At 37.2% G+C, this 27,741-nt stretch overlaps 2 protein-coding genes across 50 annotated transcripts in view; both read right to left on the bottom strand.

The window, feature by feature from the left end:
• The window catches only part of LOC125242628 (Down syndrome cell adhesion molecule-like protein Dscam2), a 115,232-nt gene that overhangs the window by 76,924 nt on the left and 10,567 nt on the right, over positions 1-27,741 (bottom strand). For all 49 annotated transcript variants that reach the window (XM_048151492.1, XM_048151484.1, XM_048151468.1 and 46 more), the window contains exons 2-3: positions 27,574-27,732; positions 122-306 (exon numbers count right to left, since the gene is read on the bottom strand). In XM_048151492.1, the coding sequence (XP_048007449.1) occupies positions 122-306; positions 27,574-27,622 (234 nt within the window). In that variant the 5' untranslated portion in view covers positions 27,623-27,732. The remainder of the gene's footprint in view (positions 1-121; positions 307-27,573; positions 27,733-27,741) is intronic.
• LOC125224656 lies at positions 3,151-5,717 on the bottom strand. Its single transcript, XM_048128087.1, has 2 exons — positions 5,275-5,717; positions 3,151-4,897 (listed from the first exon to the last, which is right to left on the bottom strand). Exons 1-2 carry the CDS (start codon positions 5,647-5,649, stop codon positions 4,892-4,894), a joined length of 381 nt encoding a protein of 126 aa, XP_047984044.1. The 5' UTR covers positions 5,650-5,717; the 3' UTR covers positions 3,151-4,891.

Genomic DNA, 27,741 nt, shown 5'->3' on the forward strand with positions numbered 1-27,741 from the left:
ACCACCAAGTCGCACCCAGGTGACGTCAGGAGTAGGGGGTCCTCAACTCAAGTCAAACTTAAAGCTTATAATGTCCATTCAGTATATAGGATTTTCTAAGTGTCGGGGGTCTATGTCTTACCTGTCGCAAGCCAGGCACGTCGCCTACAGCAGTACCATCAGATCGGACCCAGATGACATCAGGAGTAGGGGATCCTCGAGCCGCACATTCCACAACTGCGCCGGTCGTGTTGCTGAAGTCCACTCGGTTCGGGGGTTCTTTCATGAATATCGGGCCTATCGTCTCATCCTCGGCTAGCACTGATCCTGTAAACGAACAATAATCTGTTAATGCAAATTACAGTTCCTTGCAATTAGTTAAGCTCTTAAAAGAAGATGTATGCGTAAAAGTGTCTTAAGTCTTTGGACAAAGCTGTATTCTAGTTATGAAGTATGTAATTTTTCTCTTTTGTTGTAGAATTGTCGTACAGAAAACATTCCGCAGCCTCTTCACTTCTTTTGTTCAAAAGAAACTATGCTAGTGGGACGCTATGACGCTAAGTTCAACTCAGGAATCCCTTTATTCATAGTTATATGTACAGCGACTAACTGCCGTCCTCGTAAAAATGCTGCCAAGCATAAGTGCACACAAAGCTTATTTCTGCGCGTAGTCAAACGACCCATTGAGTAGCGAGACAAGAGTTTTTAGCCCGGCTTTTTAGCTAGAAGTAAAACGAAGTAAAAGTCTATGGAAAACATACATTGTTAAGCTGTTCCCTATACAATGTAGCCACAGCCCTTTGCACTAGTTACTGGATCTCGACCTACTTTATAATGAAGCGGCGGAATTTTAATACCGAGTTGTTGTGGATTGTTTACCGTGCTCCATGGAGAATTGGAATGACTACAAACTACAACTTAACACGTTGTGCTGCATGAGGTCTGATGAGAAAAAACCCGCCAAGTGCGAGTCGGACTCGCCCACCCAGGGTTCCGTACAAACTTTCTATCAAAATACCTAGTTAAAATAATCTCATGTTTTCATATAACTCTAATGACTTGACTAGAAGCTAGTGAAGTACTAATGAGCATTATTGTGTATAGCGCCATCTCTCGGTGAATTCGCTAATTAATTTGCGCGACCTGTATAGTGTGTTGGTTTTTCAGGGATAATTCTTTATAATGTTAACCCATTTAAACAGTTTTTACTTAATTGGAAAGAAGATGGTTTACGTAGCATCTCGTATTAATTTGAAGTTTTTACATTTTCCTTCAAAATTCTTTTTTTTTCCACAACAAAAAAATTATAAAAAATAGTTTATTTATGTTCAATTTGCGCTCTTTCTAACGATGCCCCACTTGACCTAGTAACTTGAAATCTACAGTTTGGGCCCCTTTCATTTTAGCCATTTTCTATAATTAAAATTAATAAATTAAAAAAAAATACTTTCTATTTGTAGAGGTTTACAATTGATAAATAAAAGACGGCGTGTGGTGAGTAGTACGTATATTCACAGACTGGCGAGCCTAAGCTTAAAACCACCCTCCAGTACATTTATATTATCTCGCAACTACCCCATGTTCAATACCTAACACCTCCACCCTTATTTTCTAACTTAAAAGAATAAAATTCTTAAGTATCTAAATCTATATGATAATTATATAGATACATAATTAATAAGCATTAATTATGGTCATTAATAAGTTTTCCTTATAACTAAACAAGTTAACAATGGGTTAAGGTATTTTTAGTTACATGTTAATTATAGACGAAAGAAGGTACCTACGTCACACGTACCTGGAAACATACACTTGTTGATAGTTGTAAGGTAGGCACAAGGAAATCTTTACATAACTTTTAAGTCTGTTTATCGTATATATTATATAGATTATTACAAACATTCAGATACAAATACTAGAGGCAATTGTAACTTGTTTTAACCCCCACGTATTTATAACTATACAAAGTTAAACCAGGTATACAGATGTTAGACACCTATTTATTTATTGAACTGTTTAATACTAGTTACGGACTAGACTTACATACCTATCATAATAAAGAAACACTACAATCTGTAATAGATGCAACTTGAGAAATACTTATAACTAAAAGATGTCCTCAAAACCAAAACGTCTAGGGGGATTCACAATGGGCCTCAAACGATCGGGCCGCATGCGCTCACCGGCGGTGTCTGGGTCGGGCGCTGGCGCCGGTTCCGGGTTTGATTCCGGCTCTGCCCGCGCGTCCCCTGGCGGATTGTTTACTCTGTTTTTGTCACTCTCCGCCGACCCCGAACTCGACGCCTCCACGCTTGGGACGAACAAAGGTGCCTGAACCGGTGGATAACCTGCCCTCTTACTCAATGTAGGTATCTCAGTTTCCCCATGTGAATCGCGTTTTCTTAGCTGATTTATATGTCGATGTATTTTTTCACCCCATGAACCTACTATTGTATAATCGGTTTCTCCTAACCGTTCCAAAACCTGTCCAGCTTCCCACGTCCCCTGTGAATTCCCTGCATTGTACCGTCTATACCATACTAAATCGCCTACGTCGAAGGCTCGATGTGTTCCTCCTGCAGCCTCTCGCTGGCGGCGTTGAAGGTCGATTACCCTCTGTTCGCGATCAGGTTTGAGACAGTCTAAACGCGTACGCACTGCTCGACCTAAAAGAACCTTAGCGGGACTCTCGCCTGTAGTATTATGAGGGGTATTACGATACATTAATAGAAACCTACTCAACGCAGTATCTATATTCATATTCTGAATCATAGCTTTTTTTATTACACGTTTGATCAATTTCACCCCGTTTTCAGCGGCCCCGTTAGAGGCTGGATGATAAGGTGCTGAAAACAACTGTTCGATTTTATTATTTGAACAAAAAACTTTAAATTCATCACTAGAAAATGGCGGTCCATTATCACTCACTATCTGTTTCGGCAAACCAAACCTAGCAAAATATTCTCTCAGTTTTCTTATTAGTATTTTAGCTGTAGTACTTGACATTTCTGCTATTTCTATCCATTTAGAATACGCATCTATGAGTACCAGATACTTGACTCCAGCTACCGGTCCTAAGAAATCTAAATGAATCCTAGCCCAAGGACGGCTTGGGTAAGGCCAGGGGCAGGGTTCGTGGCGCGGGGGCGCCGCTGCCACCGCGGCGCACACAGCACCAGCGCGGCACATGCCTTCCACGGCCTCGTCCAGGCCGGGCCACCACACATAGCTACGCGCCAGCGCTTTGGTCTTTACGATCCCCATATGCGAATCATGCAACTCCCTCATAACTCGCTCGCGACATGCCGTCGGCACCACCACCCTATGACCCCACATGATGCAATCAAATTCGGTATATAGCTCTGATTTACGATTAAAAAAAGGTTTAAGTTCTCGTATGTCTATCTCTTGGGGCCAACCGTCTCGGATGTAGCTAACTACTCGACTTAATAATGCATCGTTGCGAGTCTCTTTACTTATCGTCTTATAATCCAAAAGCATCGCCTCGGTTGCAAAATGTAAATATGTTTGTTCGGGACCGTCCTCATCTACAGGACCCGACAACTTGTGCGCCGCGATTAATCGCGAAAGAGCGTCCGCCGTGTTATCGTCCGATTTTACGTATTCTATATCAAAGTCGTATGCTGATAATATCAAGGCCCAACGCTGCAAACGGCTCGCAGTCATACTAGGTATACCATGACCCGGGCCAAAGATGCTCACGAGAGGTTTGTGGTCGGTTTTTAACGTGAACCGCCTACCGTATAAGAATTGGTGAAATTTCTTTACTGAAAATATAATAGCAAGTGCCTCTTTGTGTATTTGACTGTAATTACGCTCGGCCGGCGTGAGCGCTCGCGACGCATAGGCGATGACGGTGTCGGGCCGGCCGCGCATGGCCAGCACGGCCCCCACCCCGTGCGGTCCCGCGTCACAGGTGACCACCAACTCTCGGTTCGCGTCGTAATGTCCTAAAACCGGCGCCTCACTCAATACTTTTTTTATCATGCTAAAGGCCCTATCCTGTTCGACCGACCACGCCCATTTTCTGTTTTTCTTTAATAATTCATATAAAGGTGATAAAATTTGGCTCAAGTTTTGTATGAATTTGCCATAAAAAATTACCATACCAATAAACGACTTGAGTTCTGAAACATTCCTGGGTCGCGTCATTTTCAAAATCGGCCTAATTTTGTCTTCGTCTACCTTAACCCCGTTTTTATCAATCACAAACCCCAAATATTTAACCTCTTGTACTAGAAACGAACACTTTTGTTTTTTTATCTTCAAACCGTTGCTACTCAATCTCTGTAGTACCTGCTGGAGGCTACCTAAATGTGAGTTTAAAGTATCCCCGGTTATCAAAATATCATCTAAAAAGAAAGTCACGTTGGGAATATCATTCAAAAGGTTACTCATAATTCTTTGGAATATTCCCGGGCTAGACGAAAGACCATATACTAAGCGTTTATACCTAAACAATCCCCGGTGCGTGTTTATTACCGTTAAATCTCTAGAACCGTCATCTTCTAATATAATTTGATTGTAGGCCTGTGATAAGTCTAGTTTTGTAAAATACCTACTACCGCTAAGCTGCGCAAATAAATCTTCAATTTTAGGAATCGGAAATTTATCAACTAACAAAACGCGATTCAATGTGGATTTGTAATCCGCACATAATCGTAATGACCCGTCCGGCTTATTTACGATTACCAATGGCGTGGCCCAGTCTGAGTGATCCACCGGCTCGATGACGTCGGCGCGCAGCATGGCGTCGAGCTCGGCGTCGACGCGGTCCCTCAGCGCGTACGGTAGGGGGCGCGCGCGGCAGAACACGGGGGCTGCGTCCGGTCGCACGCGCAGCCGAGCCCGCCCGCCGGTGAACGCACCCAAGCTCCCATCGAATATTTCCTTATGCCTGGAAATTACATCAGAAATGTTATCTTCACATCTTACATTATTCGTCGTGACAACATTTTCACCTGACAATAGTTTAGGTATTGTAATGTCTAATTCAGCCAACCATTCACGACCCAACAAACTGGTCGTGCCTCTTTGGTGGACATATAAATTCAATTTCTTATTGATATTTTTATACTGTACATTACCTACAATATAACCTGATAACGGTTTCGTTACGGTACCATCATAAAATTTTAGGGACATGTTACATGGCTCTAGAGGTACGTCCTTAAACAAAGTGTCGTATGTTTGTTTACTTATACATGTAATAGCCGTACCCGTATCAATTTCAAAGGTCATTAACTTATTATTAACAATTATTTGTATCCTTACCGGCTTATATTTGTCAAGGCTCATCTGGTAAACGGGATCCTCGCTTCCTTCATCTACCTCAAACGGTATCTCCTCCGGGTTCAGCTGGCCATCTTCCACCACCCAGTGCACCCGTGAGTTGCCCCAGCTGCTGTTCCTGGCGCGACCACCGCGCGCTCCGCTGCTCCCGAGCGTGGCCCCTGCTCCGCCTCGGCCATAACCAGCTGAATTCCTGGTACCCTTAGCACTTCCTCTAGGCGTAGAACCCTGTGCCCGTGTTCCATTTGCCATTGCTGGACACATGCGACGCAAGTGCCCTTTTAAATTACACCTACTACAAATATAAGTGTTAAATTTGCAGTGAGCCTGATCATGACGGAAATCTCCGCACGCCATGCACCCCCCCGGTGCCGATCGCACGTGATGTACTGCTGCAGCCTCTGCTGTCAATCCAGTGGCGGCTGCGCCGCCGCCTCCCTCTCGACCTCCACCGAATCCCGTTCGGCCGCTTCCAGAGATAATGCTAAGGATAATGATGTAGCAAAGTTTAATTTACTTTTCGTAAACAAACGCTGTCTTATCAAATCACTGGATAACCCACACACAAACTGATCTCGCATGTTATCGTCTAATGCCGTTTCGAATTCACAAAACCGTGCCAACTTTTTTAATTCCGCCACGTACTGCGCCACCGTCTGACCTTTGACCTGTCGGTACTGACGAAATCTGAAACGTTCTGCGAGCACCGAAGGAGTCGGTTGTAGATGTTTTCTCATTATCTCCACCACTTCTTTATAAGTCATATCGGCCGGCTTTTTAGGGCTGCATAAATTCACCATCAATTCGTACGCTGCCTCGCCCACTACACACACACTCGAAATCAATGTCGGTAATTTCCGCTCGTCCTTCACGTCGTTGACCACAAAGTAGCTCTCCAGCCTGTCGCAGTATGATCTCCAGCTACCACTTTGCACGTCAAACTCCCTAATTTTCCCCACAGACATGTTGAATGTAAAAAAAAAAATCCTCGTCAGCCACTGATAAATAAAAGACGGCGTGTGGTGAGTAGTACGTATATTCACAGACTGGCGAGCCTAAGCTTAAAACCACCCTCCAGTACATTTATATTATCTCGCAACTACCCCATGTTCAATACCTAACAACAATGTTCACAACTGTTCCAAATTTCAAGTGGATAGCGTTAGTAGTTCTCGAGATATTTAGGAATGTGACAGAAGGACAGACAGACGGACAGAGTCGCACCATAAGGGTTCCTGGTTGTACCTTTTTGGTACGGAACCCTAAAAAGCATGTTTTGAGTGGTAAAGTAAACGCTCAGGTCTTCTTATTTCATGATTTCCGTGTTTGCAACATTTTGTACTGGCAAAACGGAGATTACCCGATGAGAAAGCCCCACCGGTAGAGAACTACAAAATACAAATCTTACTGAAACCAAAGCTAGACTAATTTTAGATGCAGATGCACTGAGCCACTAACCAACTAACAAGGCTGTTTTCTGTGTCTTAGTTCCAATCAAATATTTGCAACGATATGATAATCAAGGATCCACCTTGTCAGATTGAAATAAAGCAGTTTTCAGAACAATATGCTATTCTGAGTTTAATATGGCGAGCTTGCGAGATGTGTGACATACTAGGACAATTACTCACAGCAATTAAGTCGCCTTCGTTAACGTTTTATTCATGTTTCCGGATCTAATTGGCCGTGAGGGGAAATCGGAGCAAAACAACCGTGGTAATGAGAGACAGCTCATGTATTTATGTCCGCTTAAAATAGGAGATAAGTAGCTCTTAAGTAAGTTAGATTCAGTCAGGATTCTAAGTATAGAAAGCTTCATCTTATTCTAAGTGTTCTCATTTTATTTCTTTCACGCCGGCGTCCATAAAAATAGGATTTTGTCCTAATCTTTTCACCCAGACGCCCAATTTCAAATTCTAAAGCTTTCGAAGGTATAAAATTATTAAGCCCTTTTAGATTGGTAGTAAGTCCAATTTCCAAAGGACTGAATATTAAGTTACTTGTCTATAACAAACACAAGAGACATGCAGGTTTCCAATTATGTGTTTTCTCCATATCCCTATAGTTTTCTCCACCATGTGTCGTGCTGTATCTAATTCCATAAGTCAAGGCGTGAATCTAAATGGGGCATTTGGTAGAGTCGTTGGAACAATATAACGGCTTATTCTATATTAGGCCGATTGCTCGGCCGCGTTAATCCGGTAAACCAATTAGGGAACAGTTTTATTGTGTGTTTATTTGATTCTTCGCATCACGCCAAAGTTATAAAGTTGTCTGTCTTGATAGACTTTATAGTTGAAACGGAACCATACAGTTTTAGAGGAAATAAACGTCAGTCCATATATTTTGCGACTTGGATTTAAAAGTTGTTGATGAGTTTTCTTATTAAGCAGTACCTATGATTTTACGATTTTACTTAAAATTTGTAGTTGGTCATGTGCACAGGAAATAGGTTATTTTATTAAGAGTAAGATTGGATATGAAACTTTAATAAATACATATAAATCACCCAAAAACTATGAAATATTCAACATTTCTAGTTTTTAATTAATCAGTATTGTTGGCATAACTAATCCCTTCAAATACTCCCCCCGTGCTCCACTCATGGACAAAAAATAGCAACAAAGGGAACAAAAAGCGCGGGTGTGCGCCCGGGCACTCCATCCGACAGATGCGCGCGCAGCACGCTCGTGATTGGCCGCCGCGGACAGATGTTCCATCCGAGTACTATGGACCGATCAGAAATGATTTACACACTTGCTTAGCGAGATTGAATCAGGTCTGGGTGCGTAGCCGAATGGCACAAACGCTCACGAAACGCTCACGAAACGAAACGCTAGTAGATATCTATCTCTATCGCTCGTGCGTATTGGCGCGACAGAGCCAGTCAAACTGGCGCGGCGTTTCGTTTTCGTTTGGCGTCGGAGAAATGCCATTCGGCTACGCACCCTGGTGGTAGTATGACTCTGATGGCTTTATCACAGCTTTACGTACTTCCATAGGTAGGTAATTAGGTATCTAATTTATAGAATCTATCCATAGTATATTATGTGTATTTTATTTTTAGTATCCAATTTATCTGACGTCACTTTTATATGTAAGTCAAAACAAGATAAAAGATTAAGATAGCCAGCATTAAACAAGTTCATAAAGAAAGAAAGCTTACTTAAGTATTTGATTAATGATTATGAATGAATTATTTATCCTTAAGTAATTTAGGAAAATTGTTTAAATATCTTATCAATCAGTTTGAAATTTACCTTATCAGGGAAATAGTATTGCGATATCATCCGGTGCTGCATAGCGACTTTGTTATCAGTGCACACTGCCGTTATCTGCGGTAGCCTATATTGATTGACCTAGGCCAATCTGAACACATCCGTTCGTTTTAATTTAATAGTAGATACATTAGGTACTATAATTAAAACAATATATGTAATTGTTTATGTTTGTGCAATCATCCAAAACGAAAAGCGAAACTTTTTGATTAGGCAGTTAACAATACTTACTTCGTTCGTTTAGGTTTAGATTGTAATATCAGTAACAAGAAATCTTAAACAACGTGCTCAGCAGGTAGACACAGATAGGTGTCATTGTTTTGTAATATACATAGAGACCATTCAATCCCGAAGCTTGTGGCTGAATGGACATGAATGAGCAAGCATTGTATGTTGAACACAAGAGATACCATACAAATGGGAATACCACGATTTTAGAGAAATAACCGGGAATAATAATTGAACATTTGAAAAGAAACGAGAAAGATATAGGTAAGTAAAGCTAGATTACTTTAACTTATCTCATTAAACCACAGTCAAGTGTCCTTAGCAAGTTAAAATGTATACTATGTGTATGCATAATTTATCAAATTAATTTAGGGGCTTTTTGATGGAACTTAAATATTTTGGTTTATTATTAAAGTCACAGAGCATAAGTACTCCATTTCAGGACATTATTGATGACGACATAACTAAATACAACAAAAATCTTATAATATTTTCGCTAAGTTCGCTTGTTGTCTATAATGAATGAGTATAATCCTTAGGTGATTAGGAATATTATTATGATTATTATGAAGTCCGACAGAAATGACAGCATTGATTATTGTAATTATGTAATTAGCATTAAAACAATGGTTGATAAGGATGCGCTAAACAATGGTCGGTAGGTGTAATAATTGGCACGACTATTTTCAGTATATCTAACCCGATTAGTATTCTACTACTGGATATTTATTGTCTTTGAAAATTTTAAGTGTCAAGTTTATGCATATGCATTTTATCCACTTAAGAAAATGTTTATATTGAAATATTTAATATATGATGATATAAAGATAGATGTACGAAATTGCAATGCCAATTGCTCATGAGCTCTACTTGAAACCTATCCAAAATAATTTAGCATCAACATAAACATTTAGACCAAAAATACCAATTTCTAAGTTCGCCAGTCTAAGATTCGTAGCAATTTAACACCCCGCATTCAGAAAGACGCAAGACGTAGACGGGTTCCTCGCATATGCCAAAGTTCGCTGTGAACTTCTCCATTGAGACCGAGACCTAGTACTACGACACGACACACGACCGTATGCATAATGTTACTGTACTAGAATTTAGTTTTGCATTATTCATCACCTGCATAGAATTTACTCGTACATGCTTTTGTTTGAGATTCGGTTGTTGAGTAACTGTTAACGTTAAAGAAGCGGTACTAATCAATAATCATTCACAAAACTGGAGAGCTTTTAATGGTAGTCATTGCAGAAGACTCATCATCTCAGCAATGCTATTATACTGTTCATCTTCATAATGTATTTAGTATATTTTACGGACTTGTAGTTACTGTATACCTAGCAATTTCATAGCCATTTCACTGTTCACAGCCAGAGTGAATTAAAACATATTGAAAATACATTAACCCTATTTTATTTATCACTTGCAATTTCAATTAAAATTTTAATTGAACATTTTTAAGACGTACTCTACCTACATAGAGCTAACGTCAAAGCGTTCGATTACGGCTGCACGATGCACGAGGTAGAGCCTAAATTTTAACAAGAACTTTAGGTACATTACCTAAGGTACGCTATTAGTAGTGAAGTGACGTCAGCAACAGGAACAGGTAAACGAGGTAACTGATATGTTTGGATTCCGGCGAACAAAGCACGCGTCGCCGTCGCGTGGAGACGCGTGCTGCGTGCCCGTGTGCTACTCTGCGGCGGCGCCACCATAATGAAATTCAACTATTTATATGTTAAAATGATGTTCGTAAGACGTACAGTATGTACGTATAATTTTATGACTGTACCTATAGCGGGAAACGAAATAATGGGCTTTTATTGTGGCGCCGCTGCAGAGGATGCTCTGCAGCGGCGCCACTCAGTTCTCATAGATAGATATGACATCATCTACTTTTTTCTCATGGAAATTGATGTACCAATGCTGTTTATTATGTACGTATTGAAAAAATCACTATAACTTAGTAAATTTATGTACTTTCAGTAATTCCGCATTCCGCCTGAACGGTATGAGCTAGTATGTAAGGAGGTGTACCTACGGGTAAGCGAGAGGGAGATATGTTCCTTCCCGCTCGCTCCCGCGCTCGGCGCGTTTCGTTCTAGGTTTCAATAATTATTATTAAATTTATGCCCCTGTTGTACACTTTGCTTTTTACTTCGATTGCGAGGAATTAATTATATTTTTCTCGGCAATTTACACCACGAAATTGTCGTAAAGCGAAAGAACATAATAGGTACATAAGATAACCAATTCCCGCCAACTTTTTTTTCAACATGTGATCAGAGTTTCAGACGCTTGGTTTTTTGCCAAGTCAAAAATTTTTTAAACGATAAGTAATCGAATCCTATTTTATTTAATTTACTTAATTTAATGACAGAAAATACGGAATTCTAATAAATTATAGCAAAAATAAAATAACCTATCAAAGTTTTGTCACCTACACAATTTTATTGCTCAATAAAATTGTGCAATATGTTTTAACTGTTTGTCTCTTGAGACCGATTACCTTAGTCTTAGGCCGGCACGGCAACAACAGTCTTAAAAATCATAATCTTAAAAAACAAGAGTGTGTGTGGACTAGGGCTTCCAAATACCGGACCTTATCCAATACCGGTATTCATTCCGGTATTGGCGATTTCAATTCCGGGATCCCGGTATTGAAATCGGGAAAATATAAAAACCAAGTAATTTGCTTAAAATAACAAATTTTATTCAAAATCTCGTTACTTTTCATGCGTGTTATATACTACAGCGGAATCTTGCCAATCCGACTTAGTGAGGTGTCAAATCGATTACATTTCCAACTTCATAAGTTTCGATTTCAACCCAAACGGTTCGCAAACTTATGTGGCCAAGTCCGTTCAACTTCTATTGTTTTTAAGTATACATAGTTCAAAGGGCTACGCCCTGTGCTCTTTATTTTTGTTATGAGTCCTCAGTCCCAAGTACGCAGTATAAAAGCAAACGGGAAAGAGCGCCAGATCTCTACTCAGGTGATTCTGTAAGTTAGATATCGCCGCCATATCGGACATTTCACAAGAAGACGCGGCTATAGCAAACCATGTTTTCTGCCAAATCGATCTCTTTAAGCTCGTGCGGAATAGAACCTTTTACATTTTAATAATAACAAGCCTTTGCATATATAACCAGATGGTTCAAACGGCATCCTTGCGACACTTACGTTTGTGGCTGTACAGCCCAATTCGATAGAGGATCCCTCGTCCGCACACACGGCAGGTGTATGCTCCCCCAGATGAGCGGGGTTTAGAGGCTTGCTCGTGACGCCTCATGCGTTTATCATTCAAGGAGGAGAACCAGGCATTGTCGTGCTTGGATTGAACGTCATGGACAACACGGCGCCACGTGGTTCGGTCTTCGGCCAGTCGTTGCCACGGGTCGCATGGAATATCAAATGTGACCATGTCACGCTTCACGCAATCTTTAAAGCGCAGCGTTGGCCGTCCGACCGGTCTTTTTGCATCTACAACATCTCCCAGCGTGGCAAACGAGTCCGCTCCATTCGATACACATGCCCGAGCCACCTCAATCGCCTCTTCTTTAGTATGGCTGTGATACTAGGAAGCTGCTGTGGCTCATTCATGCTGTGTTACATTTTATAGTCAGTGTTAATGGTGTAGTTGTGCTGTAGGTTTAACTATAATATCACTTTATTAAATAACAAGCATTAAGAAGCATTTCTCGATTATAGTTTCATCATTGACTTTTGAAATTAGAACATGAGATGATTTTTTTTTAGAAACACATTGTAATCAATATCTGTGGTACAATTTAGTGGTATTTTTGTATTTCGTGGCGCTAGAGGCGCTAATGCACTAATAAAATAAATCCGCCAAATCATTGAACAATTAGCCAAAAAAGCTGAATTGTCCGACATAGATTATCATAAATCACATTAAGAAATAATCTATGGAATCACACATTACTTTGCGGAAATCCATGATAATCAAAATCAAAAAGGTTATCCGCGGAATTGGAACACTTAATTTACGGATTAGAAAAGTATTTTTCTTGATTTTGATAGTTAAGGAGTGATTTCCCAATTTCGGTACTAAGTATAGGGAATGTTATGTACGGCAAAGTTTTGAGCTAGATAGAGTTCTACACACTAACGCACACGCATAGTAAAAATAGAGTAGCTACGGTATACGTTAGTTCGTATGCATTAACCAATTTTTGAAAAGTTATATCTATGATATAGATGCATCAAGGCGATTTGTTTACAGAGGATTTGTGTCCTGTTGCAACTACGTTTGATGTGTTGCTCCTCTGTCACACTTACGTGCGAATTCACAAGTGCAACAAATGTGTCAAAAAATGTTCGCGGCCGTCCCTCCTCAATGAATGCTTTTGACACGTATCTTTAATTCTTTATCTAGCTAATCATCGAAAAAACAATCATTTTCATACAAATATTGCAAAAACACCAAACAGAGAATGTGTCAAATCGAAAAACGAGAGCAAGAAGAAGATTTACGCGTGTAGTAACCATCGTGATGCAGAAATTTAACGTTTTTGATGAGTGATTTATGTTCATTTGGTAGTTACTAAAAATGCCGGGATCCCGGTATTACTAAATTAAATACAGGTATTGAAATGTGCCCAAAAAAAGGCGGGATCCCGGGATCCCGTGATACCGTATTGGAAGCCCTAGTGTGGACGGTCGCGAAATTGTATGGAACTCCGTGCACTCGATCTGATTTTTGTACTGATTATGGCTTCCCACAGACAGTCTTAAAAATTCATAATCTTAAAAAAAATTTGTATGCAAATTGACACTGACAGATCTGTCAGTGTCTTGTCAGTGTCAGTTTGAACTGTCAGATTGCATACAAGTTTTTTTTAAGATTATGAATTTTTAAGACTGTTGAGCAATAAAATTGTGCAATAAAATTGTGTAGGTGACAAAACTTTGATAGGTTATTTTATTTTTGCTATAATTTATTAGAATTCCGTATTTTCTGTCATTAAATTAAGTAAATTAAATAAAATAGGATTCGATTACTTATCGTTTAAAAATTTTTTGACTTGGCAAAAAACCAAGCGTCTGAAACTCTGATCACATGTTGAAAAAAAAGTTGGCGGGAATTAGTTATCTTATGTACCTATTATGTTCTTTCGCTTTACGACAATTTCGTGGTGTAAATTGCCGAGAAAAATATAATTAATTCCTCGCAATCGAAGTAAAAAGCAGTGTACAACAGGGGCATAAATTTAATAATAATTATTGAAACCTAGAACGAAACGCGCCGAGCGCGGGAGCGAGCGGGAAGGAACATATCTCCCTCTCGCTTACCCGTAGGTACACCTCCTTACATACTAGCTCATACCGTTCAGGCGGAATGCGGAATTACTGAAAGTACATAAATTTACTAAGTTATAGTGATTTTTTCAATACGTACATAATAAACAGCATTGGTACATCAATTTCCATGAGAAAAAAGTAGATGATGTCATATCTATCTATGAGAACTGAGTGGCGCCGCTGCAGAGCATCCTCTGCAGCGGCGCCACAATAAAAGCCCATTATTTCGTTTCCCGCTATAGGTACAGTCATAAAATTATACGTACATACTGTACGTCTTACGAACATCATTTTAACATATAAATAGTTGAATTTCATTATGGTGGCGCCGCCGCAGAGTAGCACACGATGTTTCTGATAGAATAGATAGAACCCTACCTAATACCTTTCATAATTCGAGGAAGTCTAGAAATTTATAATCACAAACACCTCCTTAAATAAACGACCCACGAATTTACCTCTTTACGATAGAGATTGTTCAAATTAATATAGCAAAACTGTCTAACAAACCTTATTAGAACTCTTCAAGTTTAAACACTTTCTTTCCCAGTAACGACCATAAAAAAAGTAAACAGCAATGATAGTCCATTAATAAGCACCGTAATTAGATGAGCATGTTAATAGATATAGTCCTAATTAAAGTCATCTCGCGCACGTGCGTACGCGCATCGCTGGCGTTAGGGTCGTTGACCTGCGCTGCTACCGAATCTTATCGTAAGATCTTGCATCACTGGTGCTTTCTGATAACGGAGGTATGGAATTTAGACTCCATACCTTCGTACAGACGGCCGCCTTTACGTTAGTCACACACCCACATTTGCATAGACTTTGAAAACTAAGCATCCAATTCCGACATCAATTATTAGTGCCCTTAAAAGCCTGGATAAAGAGGATACAAACATCTAGCTGTGTCTTAATTCATGTTTAATTCTATTTCTATGTCATATGTAAATTAAGGCGTTTTAGCTCTTTATGAAAATGTAAAAACATCGTACACGTAAAACTGACCATAACACGTACGTAACATTATCATAATTCCTATATTTATACTGACCTTACTCACAATCACAGTATATATGTAGGTACGATTTATTACAAACTCCTAGTGAAAGGAAAATTCCCTTTCCTTTTCAATAAGTATACACTACGGCGATCAATATGTAAAATTACTGTTACACTTTTACCTTTGCAATTAAAATGACACATTGTGACGTCGTGTTTATCATTATTTAACCTGTCCTGGCCCAATCTCGAACAGCTTTAGAGACAACATCACCATCTGAAATATCAACGGGAAATCCTCGAATATTTGTGATTACAATAGGTCAACATGAGATTTTTTGTCAATTTTGTCTAATATCGATAATGTCATTATGTATTGTATCTGAGTAGATATTTACTATACCTTGTACTTTTGGCACTTGAAAAAAGTGTAAACAAACCTGAGCTGTCAAATTTGAGGGTTGTTTATTAGGTAAACGTTTGGTTCCTGATTTTTTTTCTCTATGCAAAAATAGTTGAGCTCACTACTATTTTCCATTTCATTCCACTAACATGTAATTTCGTTTAATTTGACGAAACGTATACACCTTCACGAATACAAACATATTGTCATTACATTTGGATGCTGATAAGCAACAATGTGTCAACCCACACGCCAACCATTTTGAGAAAATGGCGTCTAAAGATTTTTTCTCATTTTTTTGTGTTTCTTTTAAAAAAAAATGTTTTTATATAGATTGTTGTGTTTTTCAGCTATAATACGTTCAGTAGTAGTGATTATTGTAGCTTAATTTCAAAACAAACTTCAATTTGACGAAATAATGCCCTTTTCTTTTATTGCGAATCGTTCGACGACGTCAAACTTTTTCAAGACTGTGTTATGATACTTAACCCACTTTTGCTAATTGTTTAAAAATATCTATGAGTCTTAAATAAACATGTTAAAGCACATAAATTGTTGTTGTAAAATACTCTACCTATGCATATTTTTAACTTTATAAGTGTTAAGTAACATATCAGTCATGGTCACTTATGTTATTAGGTATGTAGGAATCAATACATTGTTTATTAATCAAACCTTTTAATGATTTTTCTACTCCCGAACTGTTATTCGTCATTTACAGGATTGTGCGTATCGAAAAAACTGAAAACGCATTGTTTGGTTCTGTAATCATGGCAACGCATTGCATTAACGATACTGCGTGCGTGCGCGGGAAGGCTTTGGGCAGCTGAGCTGACAGTGCAAACCTTTGCAATACAGGAAACAGTGTGAATTTCGCGAGAATTATTTAAAAAAAACTATTAAAAACTAAGTGCATGGTTGTTGTAAAAGTATTGTATGCAATGGTGTTTAACTGACTCCAAAATACTCGTGGAAAGTACGCCACTCATATTTCTTGACCTCCTTTAAACGCCTGTTGAATAAAATACTATAAATTAACTATTAGAGTAATGATCATTTCTAGACACATATTTAAATTATCTGTGCTTTTTCAACAAAAAATCGTTACAAAAACCAAATAATATTCTTTAAAAAAATAAACTACTTATCTAAAATATACAACAAAATATTTTTTTACGCTAAGAAATAGACTAAGTCATTTAAGTTATGAATAACTCATGACTTGTACAAGAACAAAACATAAAATATCTTTAACAAAATAATAAACTACCATTCAGTAAGTATTCAAAAATCAAACAATATTTTTATGCATACATTAACACGTCTTAATGTAATTAGTAATTATAAAAAAATAGTAGCTTATATAAGTTTTTTATATAAACACGTACTTGTAAAAAATGTTTGCAAATTATAATAACGAATATGTATATTCATGACTTAAAATATTCAATTTCGTACTGAATTTACCATTCATGTGCAAAAATATACTAATGGACTAAGTCATAACTCATTCAAACATAAATTAATATGAACAGTTATATTTTACAATATAGTGTCATGGTACTTACACCAAAAACGAACAATTTATGACCCGAATATAATTTAACAATAATGACTTATGTTTTATAACACGGGTCGTAGCATAAAACAACGAATAAAATATCATTTTGCAATAATCATTCAAGTCTCATAGTGGGTAACTATGTCATTTTTTGCGTTTTGCAAGAATGAGTCAAGTGTAAAAAAATCGTTGAGTCAACCCTCATAACACATTATTGTAATTTAAATATGTCTTCTGCCAATTACTATAATAAGTTAAGGTTCTTGACACATTAATGCAAAACAGGCAACACACGATAAAGGATTTGTGTTAACCTATTTTTTTAATTTTGGGATAGTGAAAATTTTCAAAATGAAAAGGTCATTTTTGCAAATAGAAGTTTAAAAATCCAGCTATAACATGGCATTAAAATCTCATTTTTTTAGTTTTTGTGGGTTGACACATTATTGCTTATCACCATCCATTTAATGTATATTATTATTTTCTTCAGGGAATCATCAACCAAAAAGTACCTAATTTTGCAGAGGTTTAAAACTCATGGTTGCATTTTAATCTTTGTGTAACTCCGGTTTCACATTATCCGATCCGATATCGGTTGTTGGAAGGATTTCGATGGAAAAATCCAAGATGGCGCCTGTAATGTATGGGATATCGGTCCTACATCCGAAATCGGATCGGATAATGTGAAAACGCACTAACTCTACTAAAATATAAAGGTACACCTTACGCGATTTTTAATTATATCTGTCTGACATTTGCCATTGCTTGTTATCAACCGTTATCAATCATCATCATCATCATCTGTTCCGAGTTCGATATTTGTGTTTTCGAGCTTCCGTTTCTCCGTATGAGATGATGATTGTTATATTTATGTTTTTTAGGGTTCCGTACCAAAAAGGTACAAAAGGAACCCTTATGGCGACGCTCTATCCGTCTGTCTGTATGTCTGTCACATTTCTAAATATTTCGAGAACTACTTACGCTATCGATTTGAAATTTGGAAATGTTATGAACATTTTAAACCTCTACAAGCTGAAACTATTATTTTTTTAAATATATTAATATGAATTATAGAAAATGGCCAAAATGGAAGGGGGCAAACTGTAAATGTCAAGTTACTAGGTTGTGCTAGTGGGGTATCGTTAAAAAGAGTTCAAATTGTACATATCAAAACTATTTTTTATATTTTTTTTTTGTAGTGGAAAATAAAAAATAATTATGAAGGAAAATGTAAAAAAAAAATACCATTCCCCCCGTAGCTCCCGAAGTTTGTGATCAGAAAGATGGATTGATGGATGTTTATATTTATATATACTCGCCCAGCGGTGAGCTATCAATATCGCCGTGTCTCTTTTATTTGCACGGGAGTGCTTATCTTTTGTTCGTTTTTATAGCCGATAGCTCATAGCTTACTAGCTCGCGGTGGGACCAGTGCCTGATTGAGGCATAAAATTAACTTTCTGAACTTTATATAGAATGACAGAGAGCTTGAGCTTACGTTTAAGCCCCCGGTGTTTGGCCATATGCTGTACCATGGTTACACGCCATAATATCAGTATTCAAACCACAAAGCTTCATTTCACCTTGTAGCAATCTATCGCCCACATCTAGATAAATTATATGCGCTCCGGTTTCATGTTGTCACGGCAACGCACCCACCTCTCCATTGCCATGCATTGCATAACACAGCATCGTGTGGACAATGTGGGTGATGTGATAGCTGCCTTAAATTCTAAACGACTTAAAAATGCAAATTGAAGTCGCACATAAGACTTTTCATATTAGCAAAGACGTTTATCCTCACCGCCCGCGTATTATTGAAAAATTGCCGCTAAATTAGTTTATTTGTCGGTTTGTATTGAGCGAATGCAGCTAGCTGTGATTTAGCCACTTAGGATGATACACGAGTACATGAGATACGAACATGTTGTGGATTTGTTTTATAAACAGAAATACATATCTAAAGATATAATCAAAACTCACTGTTCTTTGCTGTTTCATACTTAATCGTCTTACATTACCAAGCATCCGAGATAAACAGAAATCGTGGTACCTATACGGCAAAAGTGAATTCCATTTCCTTTCATAATGTATGTAGTCATTGCGTCCTCTTTTCCAACGAAATCCAGCCGAGTAAGGGAAAGAGATAGAGTACATTGCTTCACGCTATCACTGCACTAGGCAAGTAGGCACGTGCAGAGGGCAGTGCTCTATCTTAGCTTGGCTTAACTTTTCGATTTTCAGTCCAGAGTCGAGGCATTCGAGCTTGAGAAAAAAAGAGACAAGTCTGAGTGCAAAACCCAACCTTGAACTGTAATAAAAAAATAATGATGGACAAGAGTTTTAACCGACTTCGTTATTAGATACGAGTATGTACCGGTACGGTACCTATGCATATTCATAAAGTAACCAACATATAGGCGGTAAAATTATTCATGAATAGACTACACACATAAGAGTTCGTAGTTCTAACAATACAATTCATTAAGCCTTGAATCATTTAATTCATTTTGTCATAAAGCCATGCAATATGTAAATATCCTCCAGGCTGGTCTTTGACCCTTAGACAAACACAGGGAGAATGCATCAAGTTACCCTCCGACTTAATCCCTTCTTCCCCTGATAGTGTTTAGACTGAACAGCCATTCATGAACCAGTTCTCGTCCTTGCTTTTAATAGAGCAAATTAAACAGCAGTTATACTCATAATCCGATCTTAAGGCATTGAATACTAGAGGAGTGTTAGAATTACTTTAGTAAGTGCTAAGCCTCAATTTTGTGTTGGTTCTTTGTAACTTTGTGGTGTTAATTAATTATGTAAATCTGAATAGCCCATTCCATCAAATGTTAATAGGTACAACCTATATGAACATTATGAACGCATAGAAGCCGCGATTGTCTAATATGTATTTTCTTAAATAGTATTTTATGCAACTGGTGGTTAAAAGAGGTCAAAAAAGGTGAGTGGCGTGGGTAACAATTTGAGGCGAAGCCGAAAATTGTTAATAAAGAGGCCACGAGCATTTTTTGACTCAGTTAAACACCGTTGCATACAATACTTTTTCTACGACCAAGCACTTATTTTGAAACAAAATTATAAATCAACAAATACCTACTTTCAGTCATCTTAGTTATCTAGTGGACCGCCTACCATTTTGAATATGCAGTTTCAGTGCAAACATGAAAATAAAACTGTCTATGGTATGGTTCTTTGAAGCCTGGCCACTAAGACGAATCGAGCCGAGTTGAATCGAGTTCTCATACATTTGAATGCGATTCGACGCGTCGCCAATGAACGCAGCAGAAAACGAAGGAGTCTCGACTCTGCGAATTGGTTTGTTAAGTTGGTAGCAATGTATTTACTGAACTGTAACAGCTATATCGTGCTACTTCTACTAAATGTTTTCAGGGTATAGACTAGATAGACTTGTCCTGACATCTTTTATGTAGGGTTTTTAAGTTCTATGCACGACCTTGTAACTCACGAATAACAGTACGGGAGTAGAAAAAACTGTTTATTGGTAAATACTAACTAACGATGACTAAATAGTAACTTACCACCCAGATAGATGTAGTAATCTCATGTGTATTCCATTGTAATCTGCATTAGTTTAAAGCCGCTAAGACAAACAAACGGCCAGTTTCAAATAACAATAAACATTCTCTATTTTGGTTTCTTTCGCCCCATTTGCTTCTGACGCAATGTAAACAATCAAACTAAAACGGACAAGTTTTGTAGATGTCCGTTTATTGATATGGTTTGTCCAATAAAATATGCTATGTTTTATCAATTGATAAGTAAAACAATATATTGAACCTGCTGTTTTTATTTGCATAGTTTGTAATGCAATCGTTTACTTAATCATTTTATAAAAATTCATTATCATCATATCAGTTCCTATACATATCGTCCACTGCCAAGTATACTGCTTACAAGTCTTACAACAACAAAACAAGAAATTACCTACTTACAAACAAACTACTCGTCAACTTATCTTCTCTACCTACTCTTCGAAATCTTAGGACTTTTTTGACTCCGGAAGTGACGGGAAGGGACAAAAAAAACAAATAGCTACTGTGATAAGTGATAACTGATAAGAGACAATGTCATGTAATGGACGGAGCTCTCGATGCTTTCCGACATTTCATCTTTACAAATGTACGTAATTACTGTAATGGTTAGTTATTATGTTGTTACGATAACGACATAATTAACCAAGGTAACGAAGCAAAAGAACCTACTGACTTTCAATTGAGACTTTGAGACTGATGCGTTTCACTCGACATCGAGAAATTTTATTTAACTAAATTACTTATGCGATGTATTCTTATGTTATGCCATACTATTACTGGGGACGCTATTGCTATGTCTTGTATGGGAACCCTGCATTTTATGATTAAGCACTGAGACTTGGCACAGTTGTTCATTGGGTGGCCCTGAGTAGATAAAGATCGGGAGGCATCGAGAGCCCCCCTTAATTTAGGAGGGAGGAGGGGGAGAAGGCTGGCGCCTCCGCGCTTCCATTGAAACCATATTTCTCAAAAACTATACAAAATAGGGCATGCGACATATCATTTTCGGATAAATGAAGGACGAGGAATTCATTTTTGGTACAAAAAAAATGTATTTTAGAACAAAAATACAAAATAAAATGGGAAAATCTGAAAATGAGATTTTTTTTTATACATATTATTGCACATTTTATGAAAACTGTAATGGTTTTTTCTAAATAAAAAATATTATTTAATAGCTATATTTATCTAGTTTTAGAAAATGTATAATTTGTTATAGAAATATATTATACGACGAGTGATAAAAAATCCGATAGGGTGATACGAATGCTCACTTCAATAAGTTTTGTCAATGATTTCGGGTATAATCACTATTTTTAACACACGAAAGCCGTAATCATTGTATTTTATGGCTATTTTAGTGATTAATGTACTTAAAATAAAAAAAATACAAAAATAAAAAAAATAAATGTGGTAACTTTTTTATAACATTATCCTATTTTGTTCTTTCTATACAATATATACCTAAAAGCAATAAATATGAATGAAAAGCCACATTTATGTAGTTTATAAAAATATATAGTTTGTTATATAAATACATTACGAAACGCGAGATAAAAAATAATAAAAGTGACGTGGCACGGCGATCTTGATGTACGGTACGGGTCAGCTTGTATGATTCGATGAGGTGAGGTAAAGGTACTCAAAGCTCTCAAAAAGTGTAGTTATTTAGAGTACTTCAAATTAAACAACATACTCCTATATAGTCTGAATTTAACTATTTATATTACATGAAATGAGCGATTGATATGATAGATCAGATATATACATCTGATCCTAATACATCTTGTGAAATAGTAGTTATCTATATGATTTGCATAATTTATGGATAATTCTTACTTGACATATTTATTATTCCAGGGGGCCGATTTTTGAGTCTCACGGCGTTCGAATTCAGAAAATTGTCACTGAAAATAATAGGCAATTCACCGTTTTCAACCGGTATTTTAGTGACAGTGAGACTCAAAAATCGGCCCCCCAGATCTGCGTCCTGTACTTTGGTTAACGAGTGCCGAAAATAGTTATTAACCAAAAAAGACCGCCAAATTAACAGCATTTCACCGACAAAAGCTGCCTTGCACCATTTTTGTAAGGGTTATAGGTATATCAAGGTGTCCATTTATGGGGTCAACTAAGTAAACCCAATTCAAAATTTGCCATTATTTGCTACTTGTGGCTGGACGAAAGTCTGTAACAATTGGGATTTGGGAGCCTACTTGCCCGCAACGTTGCCTGTTGCTGCAGAAACATGCCTCGAAATTGTCGGATGCAGCTGTAAAAAACAGTGCCGCGTAAGGTGCAATCGTAAAAAAAGACTTTTAAATTAAATGTGCGGAACTGATGTGCTTATGCAGTGGATGTTGTGATATATACATAATTAAATTCAGACTATTCATGTTGTTTTATTGAATAACTCAAAATAGCTACACTTTTTGAGAGCCTTGAGTACTAGTCCCGATACACATGTTTTCGTCTAGTCAGACCATTTTTTGAGGTTCTCCTTTGTACAAAAGCAATGTCTTAGTTCAAAAATCATTAATGTTTAATGCTAATACGAATCTAGTTTATTTTTTATGGCACTATTGCGCAATAACTAACTATCATTGATACTGAAAGGAAGAATATGACGATTTTTATTTTATCTTTTATGGATGGGTAAAACCGATTTAAGGGGGCCCAAAGGACGTAACTAAATTCTGCTAGTAAACTAAAAAATCTTCAAGCCTATACATGCAGAACTGCTTTAGGAGTGGAGAAAGTGATTATGACTTTTTTTTTTTTGCAATATAAGTCATATGCAATTTTATTTTACAATCAAAATAATCTATATTATAGGACTTTTACAATTTTCTGTACTGGGTCGTGATATACCTACATGTGTAAACGTTATTAGAATAAGTATATTTCTGTATTACTAGACGAACTCCACTGCATAGCGGGTAGTACCTTTACCTCACCTCATCGAATAATGCAAGCTGACCCGTACATAAAAATTTTCATTTTCATTATTTTTTTATCTCGCGTTTCGTAATATATTTATATAACAAAATATATATTTTTATAAACTGCATAAATGTGGCTCTTTATTGATATTTATTGCTTTTAGATATATATTGTGTAGAAAGAACAAAATAGGATAATGTTTAAAAAATTATCACATTATTAATATTTTTTAAAATTTTTGTATTTTTTTTTATTTTAAGTACATTAATCACTAAAATAGCCATAAACTACAATGATTACGGCTTTCGTGTGTTAAAAATAGTGATTATACCTGAAATCATTGACAAAACTTATTGAAATGAGCATTCAAATCACCCTATCGGGCGATGTAAATTATTTTTTATCACTCGTCCTATAATATATTTCTATAACAAATTATACATTTTCTAAAACTAGATAAATATAGCTATTAAATAATATTTTTTATTTAGAAAAAACCATTACAGTTTTCATAAAATGTGCAATAATATGTATAAAAAAAAATCTCGTTTTCAGATTTTCCCATTTTATTTTGTATTTTTGTTCTAAAATACATTTTTTTTGTTCCAAAAATGAATTCCTCGTCCTTCATTTATCCGAAAATGATATATCGCATGCCCTATTTTGTATAGTTTTAGAGAAATATGGTTTCAAAGGAAGCGCGGCGGCGCCAGCCTTCCCCCTCTTCCCTCCTAAATTAAGGGGGGCTCTCAATGCCTCCCGATCTTTATCTACTCAGGGCCACCCAAGGAACAACCTGTGCCAAGTCTCAGTGCTTAATCATAAAATGCAGGGTGTTGTGCAATAGCGTCCCCAGTATATTCATAGAAATCAATTAGAAAAAAATCAATTTTAACTATAAAACTCCCGTGAGACCCAAACATATTTAAAAATATTTTAAGCGGATTAGGGTTACTCACGTGTTAAGTCGATATAACGTTCGACATGTTTCAATACATTTCCGAGAATCTTTTCAAGAGTCGTTATTTTTAAATAAGAGCTTGTAACTAGGCCTACATGAATAAAGATATTTTGAATTGAATTGAATAGAAAAAAAACATTTAAAAGTCAGGAGTCACTTATTGGAACATTCGGAACTATCCAGTTATCCACCACTTTTTAGTGGTTTAGTTTTATACCTTACAGTGTCTGTTTGTATACGTTTAGGGTTTAGTTTAATGCATGTTACCAATTACATATAACTTTAATTCTGCATGTTCTATTTACTTAACTTTACTTTTAACTAATAACGATGTATGTATTTATACATAAATTTCAAAATTGTTTGCCATTAGAGCCATGTAATAATGAGAAGAATAAAGATTTTTTCCCCTCACTAGCTCGGAAACACGTGTTTTGTTCTTTAATACTAGCGGGTAAAAACGCATTTTATCCACTAGTGGGTAAAGTAATTTGACCTTGAATAAAGTCAAATTAACTGCTTTAAAATTGATAAAAGTACGTGAATCAAGTAATAAAGATGATTTACCACCCGTGGAACTACTGGAAGCAATGATAAACGCATTTTTTGCGTTGTAGTTTCCTCGCTATAGTGAGGGGAAAAGTTTTGTGTTACACTCGGGTGCAAATGTATTTTGCTTCTCGTGTGTTAAAAAACTTGCAAGTTCAGGATTCTATTCTCGAACCACGAGCGAACATAAAACAAAACGCGTACCTAACCTACGAAGTGTAGGTACTAGGTACACGTCAGTTCTGTCTGGCAGATATCAGTTCTGATACATTGTGTATTGGCTCGTATAGGTATAGCGAATCTGCAAGTCCGTGACCTCAGCTCAAAGGCCAACGTGCTGTGTGTTTACGATACGAGTTAACTCTACCGCCTACGCGTTCGCGAATAAACTGCAACTGAGGTTTACCATGAACTTGGAAATATTCATCGTGGAATAAATGTTTAATGTGTCAAATCATTTATATATTCCAGATTTTCATCGCGTTTTATTTAGGATCCATCTACTTTTAAGTTTCTGAACGAATATTAATAGTAGGTACCTAGGTACCTACTTAATATATGACTTGTTATTAGTTTTACTTAATATATGACTTGTTATTAGTTAGTTTAGCTGTATCCAATATTATATAATCCTTATTCCGTGAGAATGTCATACACACATTATTTTACTGTATTTACTATTACTTACTCTGATTTATGTGTATTTAATATTACTTATACCTGACGTGAAAACTGGAGTTTAATCAATTAACAAGGAGTTTAGCTAAGATAACTGTACCTATGTTTCATCTAAGCAGGTTTTACCTAAATGGAGATATCACAGACTAAACGAGATCTTCCGTTCACGAATTCTGACACTTTCCTCTAACTTGTTACAATACTGAATAATAACATTCTTATTACATTACCTACAGAAGTGAAATCTCTAGTTTTAATGAGCCGAGCCGGCGTGACGTGCGATCCAGTTCAGTGGCCGGGCTGTATCGACCGCTGACGTCACAGGGTGGCTACCCCCGCCGAGGGTTACCAGACACACATTTCAAAAGTCTTGATACAATTCCAATTGTCGTAATATCAGGCGAAATACTCAGCAGGAACAAAACAAAGCGGTTGGATTGTTGAACGAGTAACTAATCCGAATGGCGACACCTTCGCTGAATTGAAATAGATTTCTTAGAACTTGCTTTTGAGTCCTCAGTTGATAACTTGATACCAAATTAGTATTATATACCAAAATTACCAATCTCATTCACCCTTCAAACATTCGCTTCATATCCGTTTTTCGGCCTTATTCCTAATTTCTAACAACGTCGAATAATCTGAATGTGAAGAAAATTCCTCATGTCTGGTAACCCCACTGAGCGGTCGCGGCCGTATTTTCCACGCTCGTATTAAGGTGTAGTCACGTTCCACAATTTGAGGCCACTTGCTGTTCATTGGATTTTGCTGATAAATTGATAATTACGAAGTGGGAAAGTGATTGAAAATGTTAGCCAGTATAGAATCAGATATTTTTTTTAGTTTTGGTTTAGAATAGTTAGATGACACTCTAGCTACCTACTACATACTTTTAAACATGTTATGCTTTTAAAGTGTGAGATACGGTTCTCCTTTCAATTTAGCTTAAAGTCAAAACATCTTCGTCTTGTGTACAAAGCAGGACTACTCATACGGTCATTATTACGATACAATTATTTCTCACGGAATTTATATTGTGTAAAGTATGTAATTATATTTTCACAATGTTTAGTTAGTTATAATACCTATTAAGTTTATCGGAGACTTTGGAGGTCTATTTGACTTAAGTAAACTAACGAAAAACATAAATGTTCTTCCACTGTTTAGTCATTTTATTTATTTATTCGAAAACATATTTATTTAAATTAGATAAATAGGACATCAAAAATCCAAAACACGTCAAAAATTGTAATTACGATACAATATCAGAACAGGATCGGATATAAGTCACAGTTCCGGAGCTCATAATCCTGGTTTTAATGGGTGTTTGTTCAAGCATACCGCTGTCAACAGCCACAGCCCATCTGTTAGGGCCATCAACGTTATATGACCATAACATACATTCCACACAGTATACTTCATACTTCATGAATTAGAAATAGTAGTACTCCGCGCGATATCCAGGTTAGCGGGTCTTTATAGCTTAGTCTTGAGATTTTCTGTTTTGCCTTAGAACTACAGCAATAAATAGGTACCTAGTAAAATGTATTTGATTACAGTTAAGAGCCAGCTACAACTGGCAGGCAAGCATGGTCACGCGCGACAAATGATAAAACATTTACAAATAGCGCGATAGGGACGGCCAGATGTTTCTAGACAAGCGGTAGCGTGTCAAGCCAAGTTCAAGTAACAGAACTGGCGAGCAGCACCATGTGTAGTTATTATCCTTTATCGCGCACCTTGCTTGCCTGCCTGGTTTGCAAAAACTTACCCATAAGGATCAGCGCCGTAAGGGCCACGTGAGCCACCGGCGACGCCATAGCACCGTCACTTCGCACTTCACAACACTTCACTTTAACTCAAAGGAAAATGCCGGTAACGAAACTAAAACCAAACTGGGAGCCGCGCTGCGGCCGGGCTCTGCCCGAATCTGGAACAA

This window comes from Leguminivora glycinivorella, chromosome 1, assembly GCF_023078275.1.
Source record: "Leguminivora glycinivorella isolate SPB_JAAS2020 chromosome 1, LegGlyc_1.1, whole genome shotgun sequence".
Taxonomy (NCBI): domain Eukaryota; kingdom Metazoa; phylum Arthropoda; class Insecta; order Lepidoptera; family Tortricidae; genus Leguminivora; species Leguminivora glycinivorella.

What these genes read in the sequence shown, in the direction of transcription:
- LOC125224656 (XM_048128087.1), bottom strand. Translation starts at nt 5,649, where the DNA reads ATGGCGTGCGGAGATTTCCGTCATGATCAGGCTCACTGCAAATTTAAC.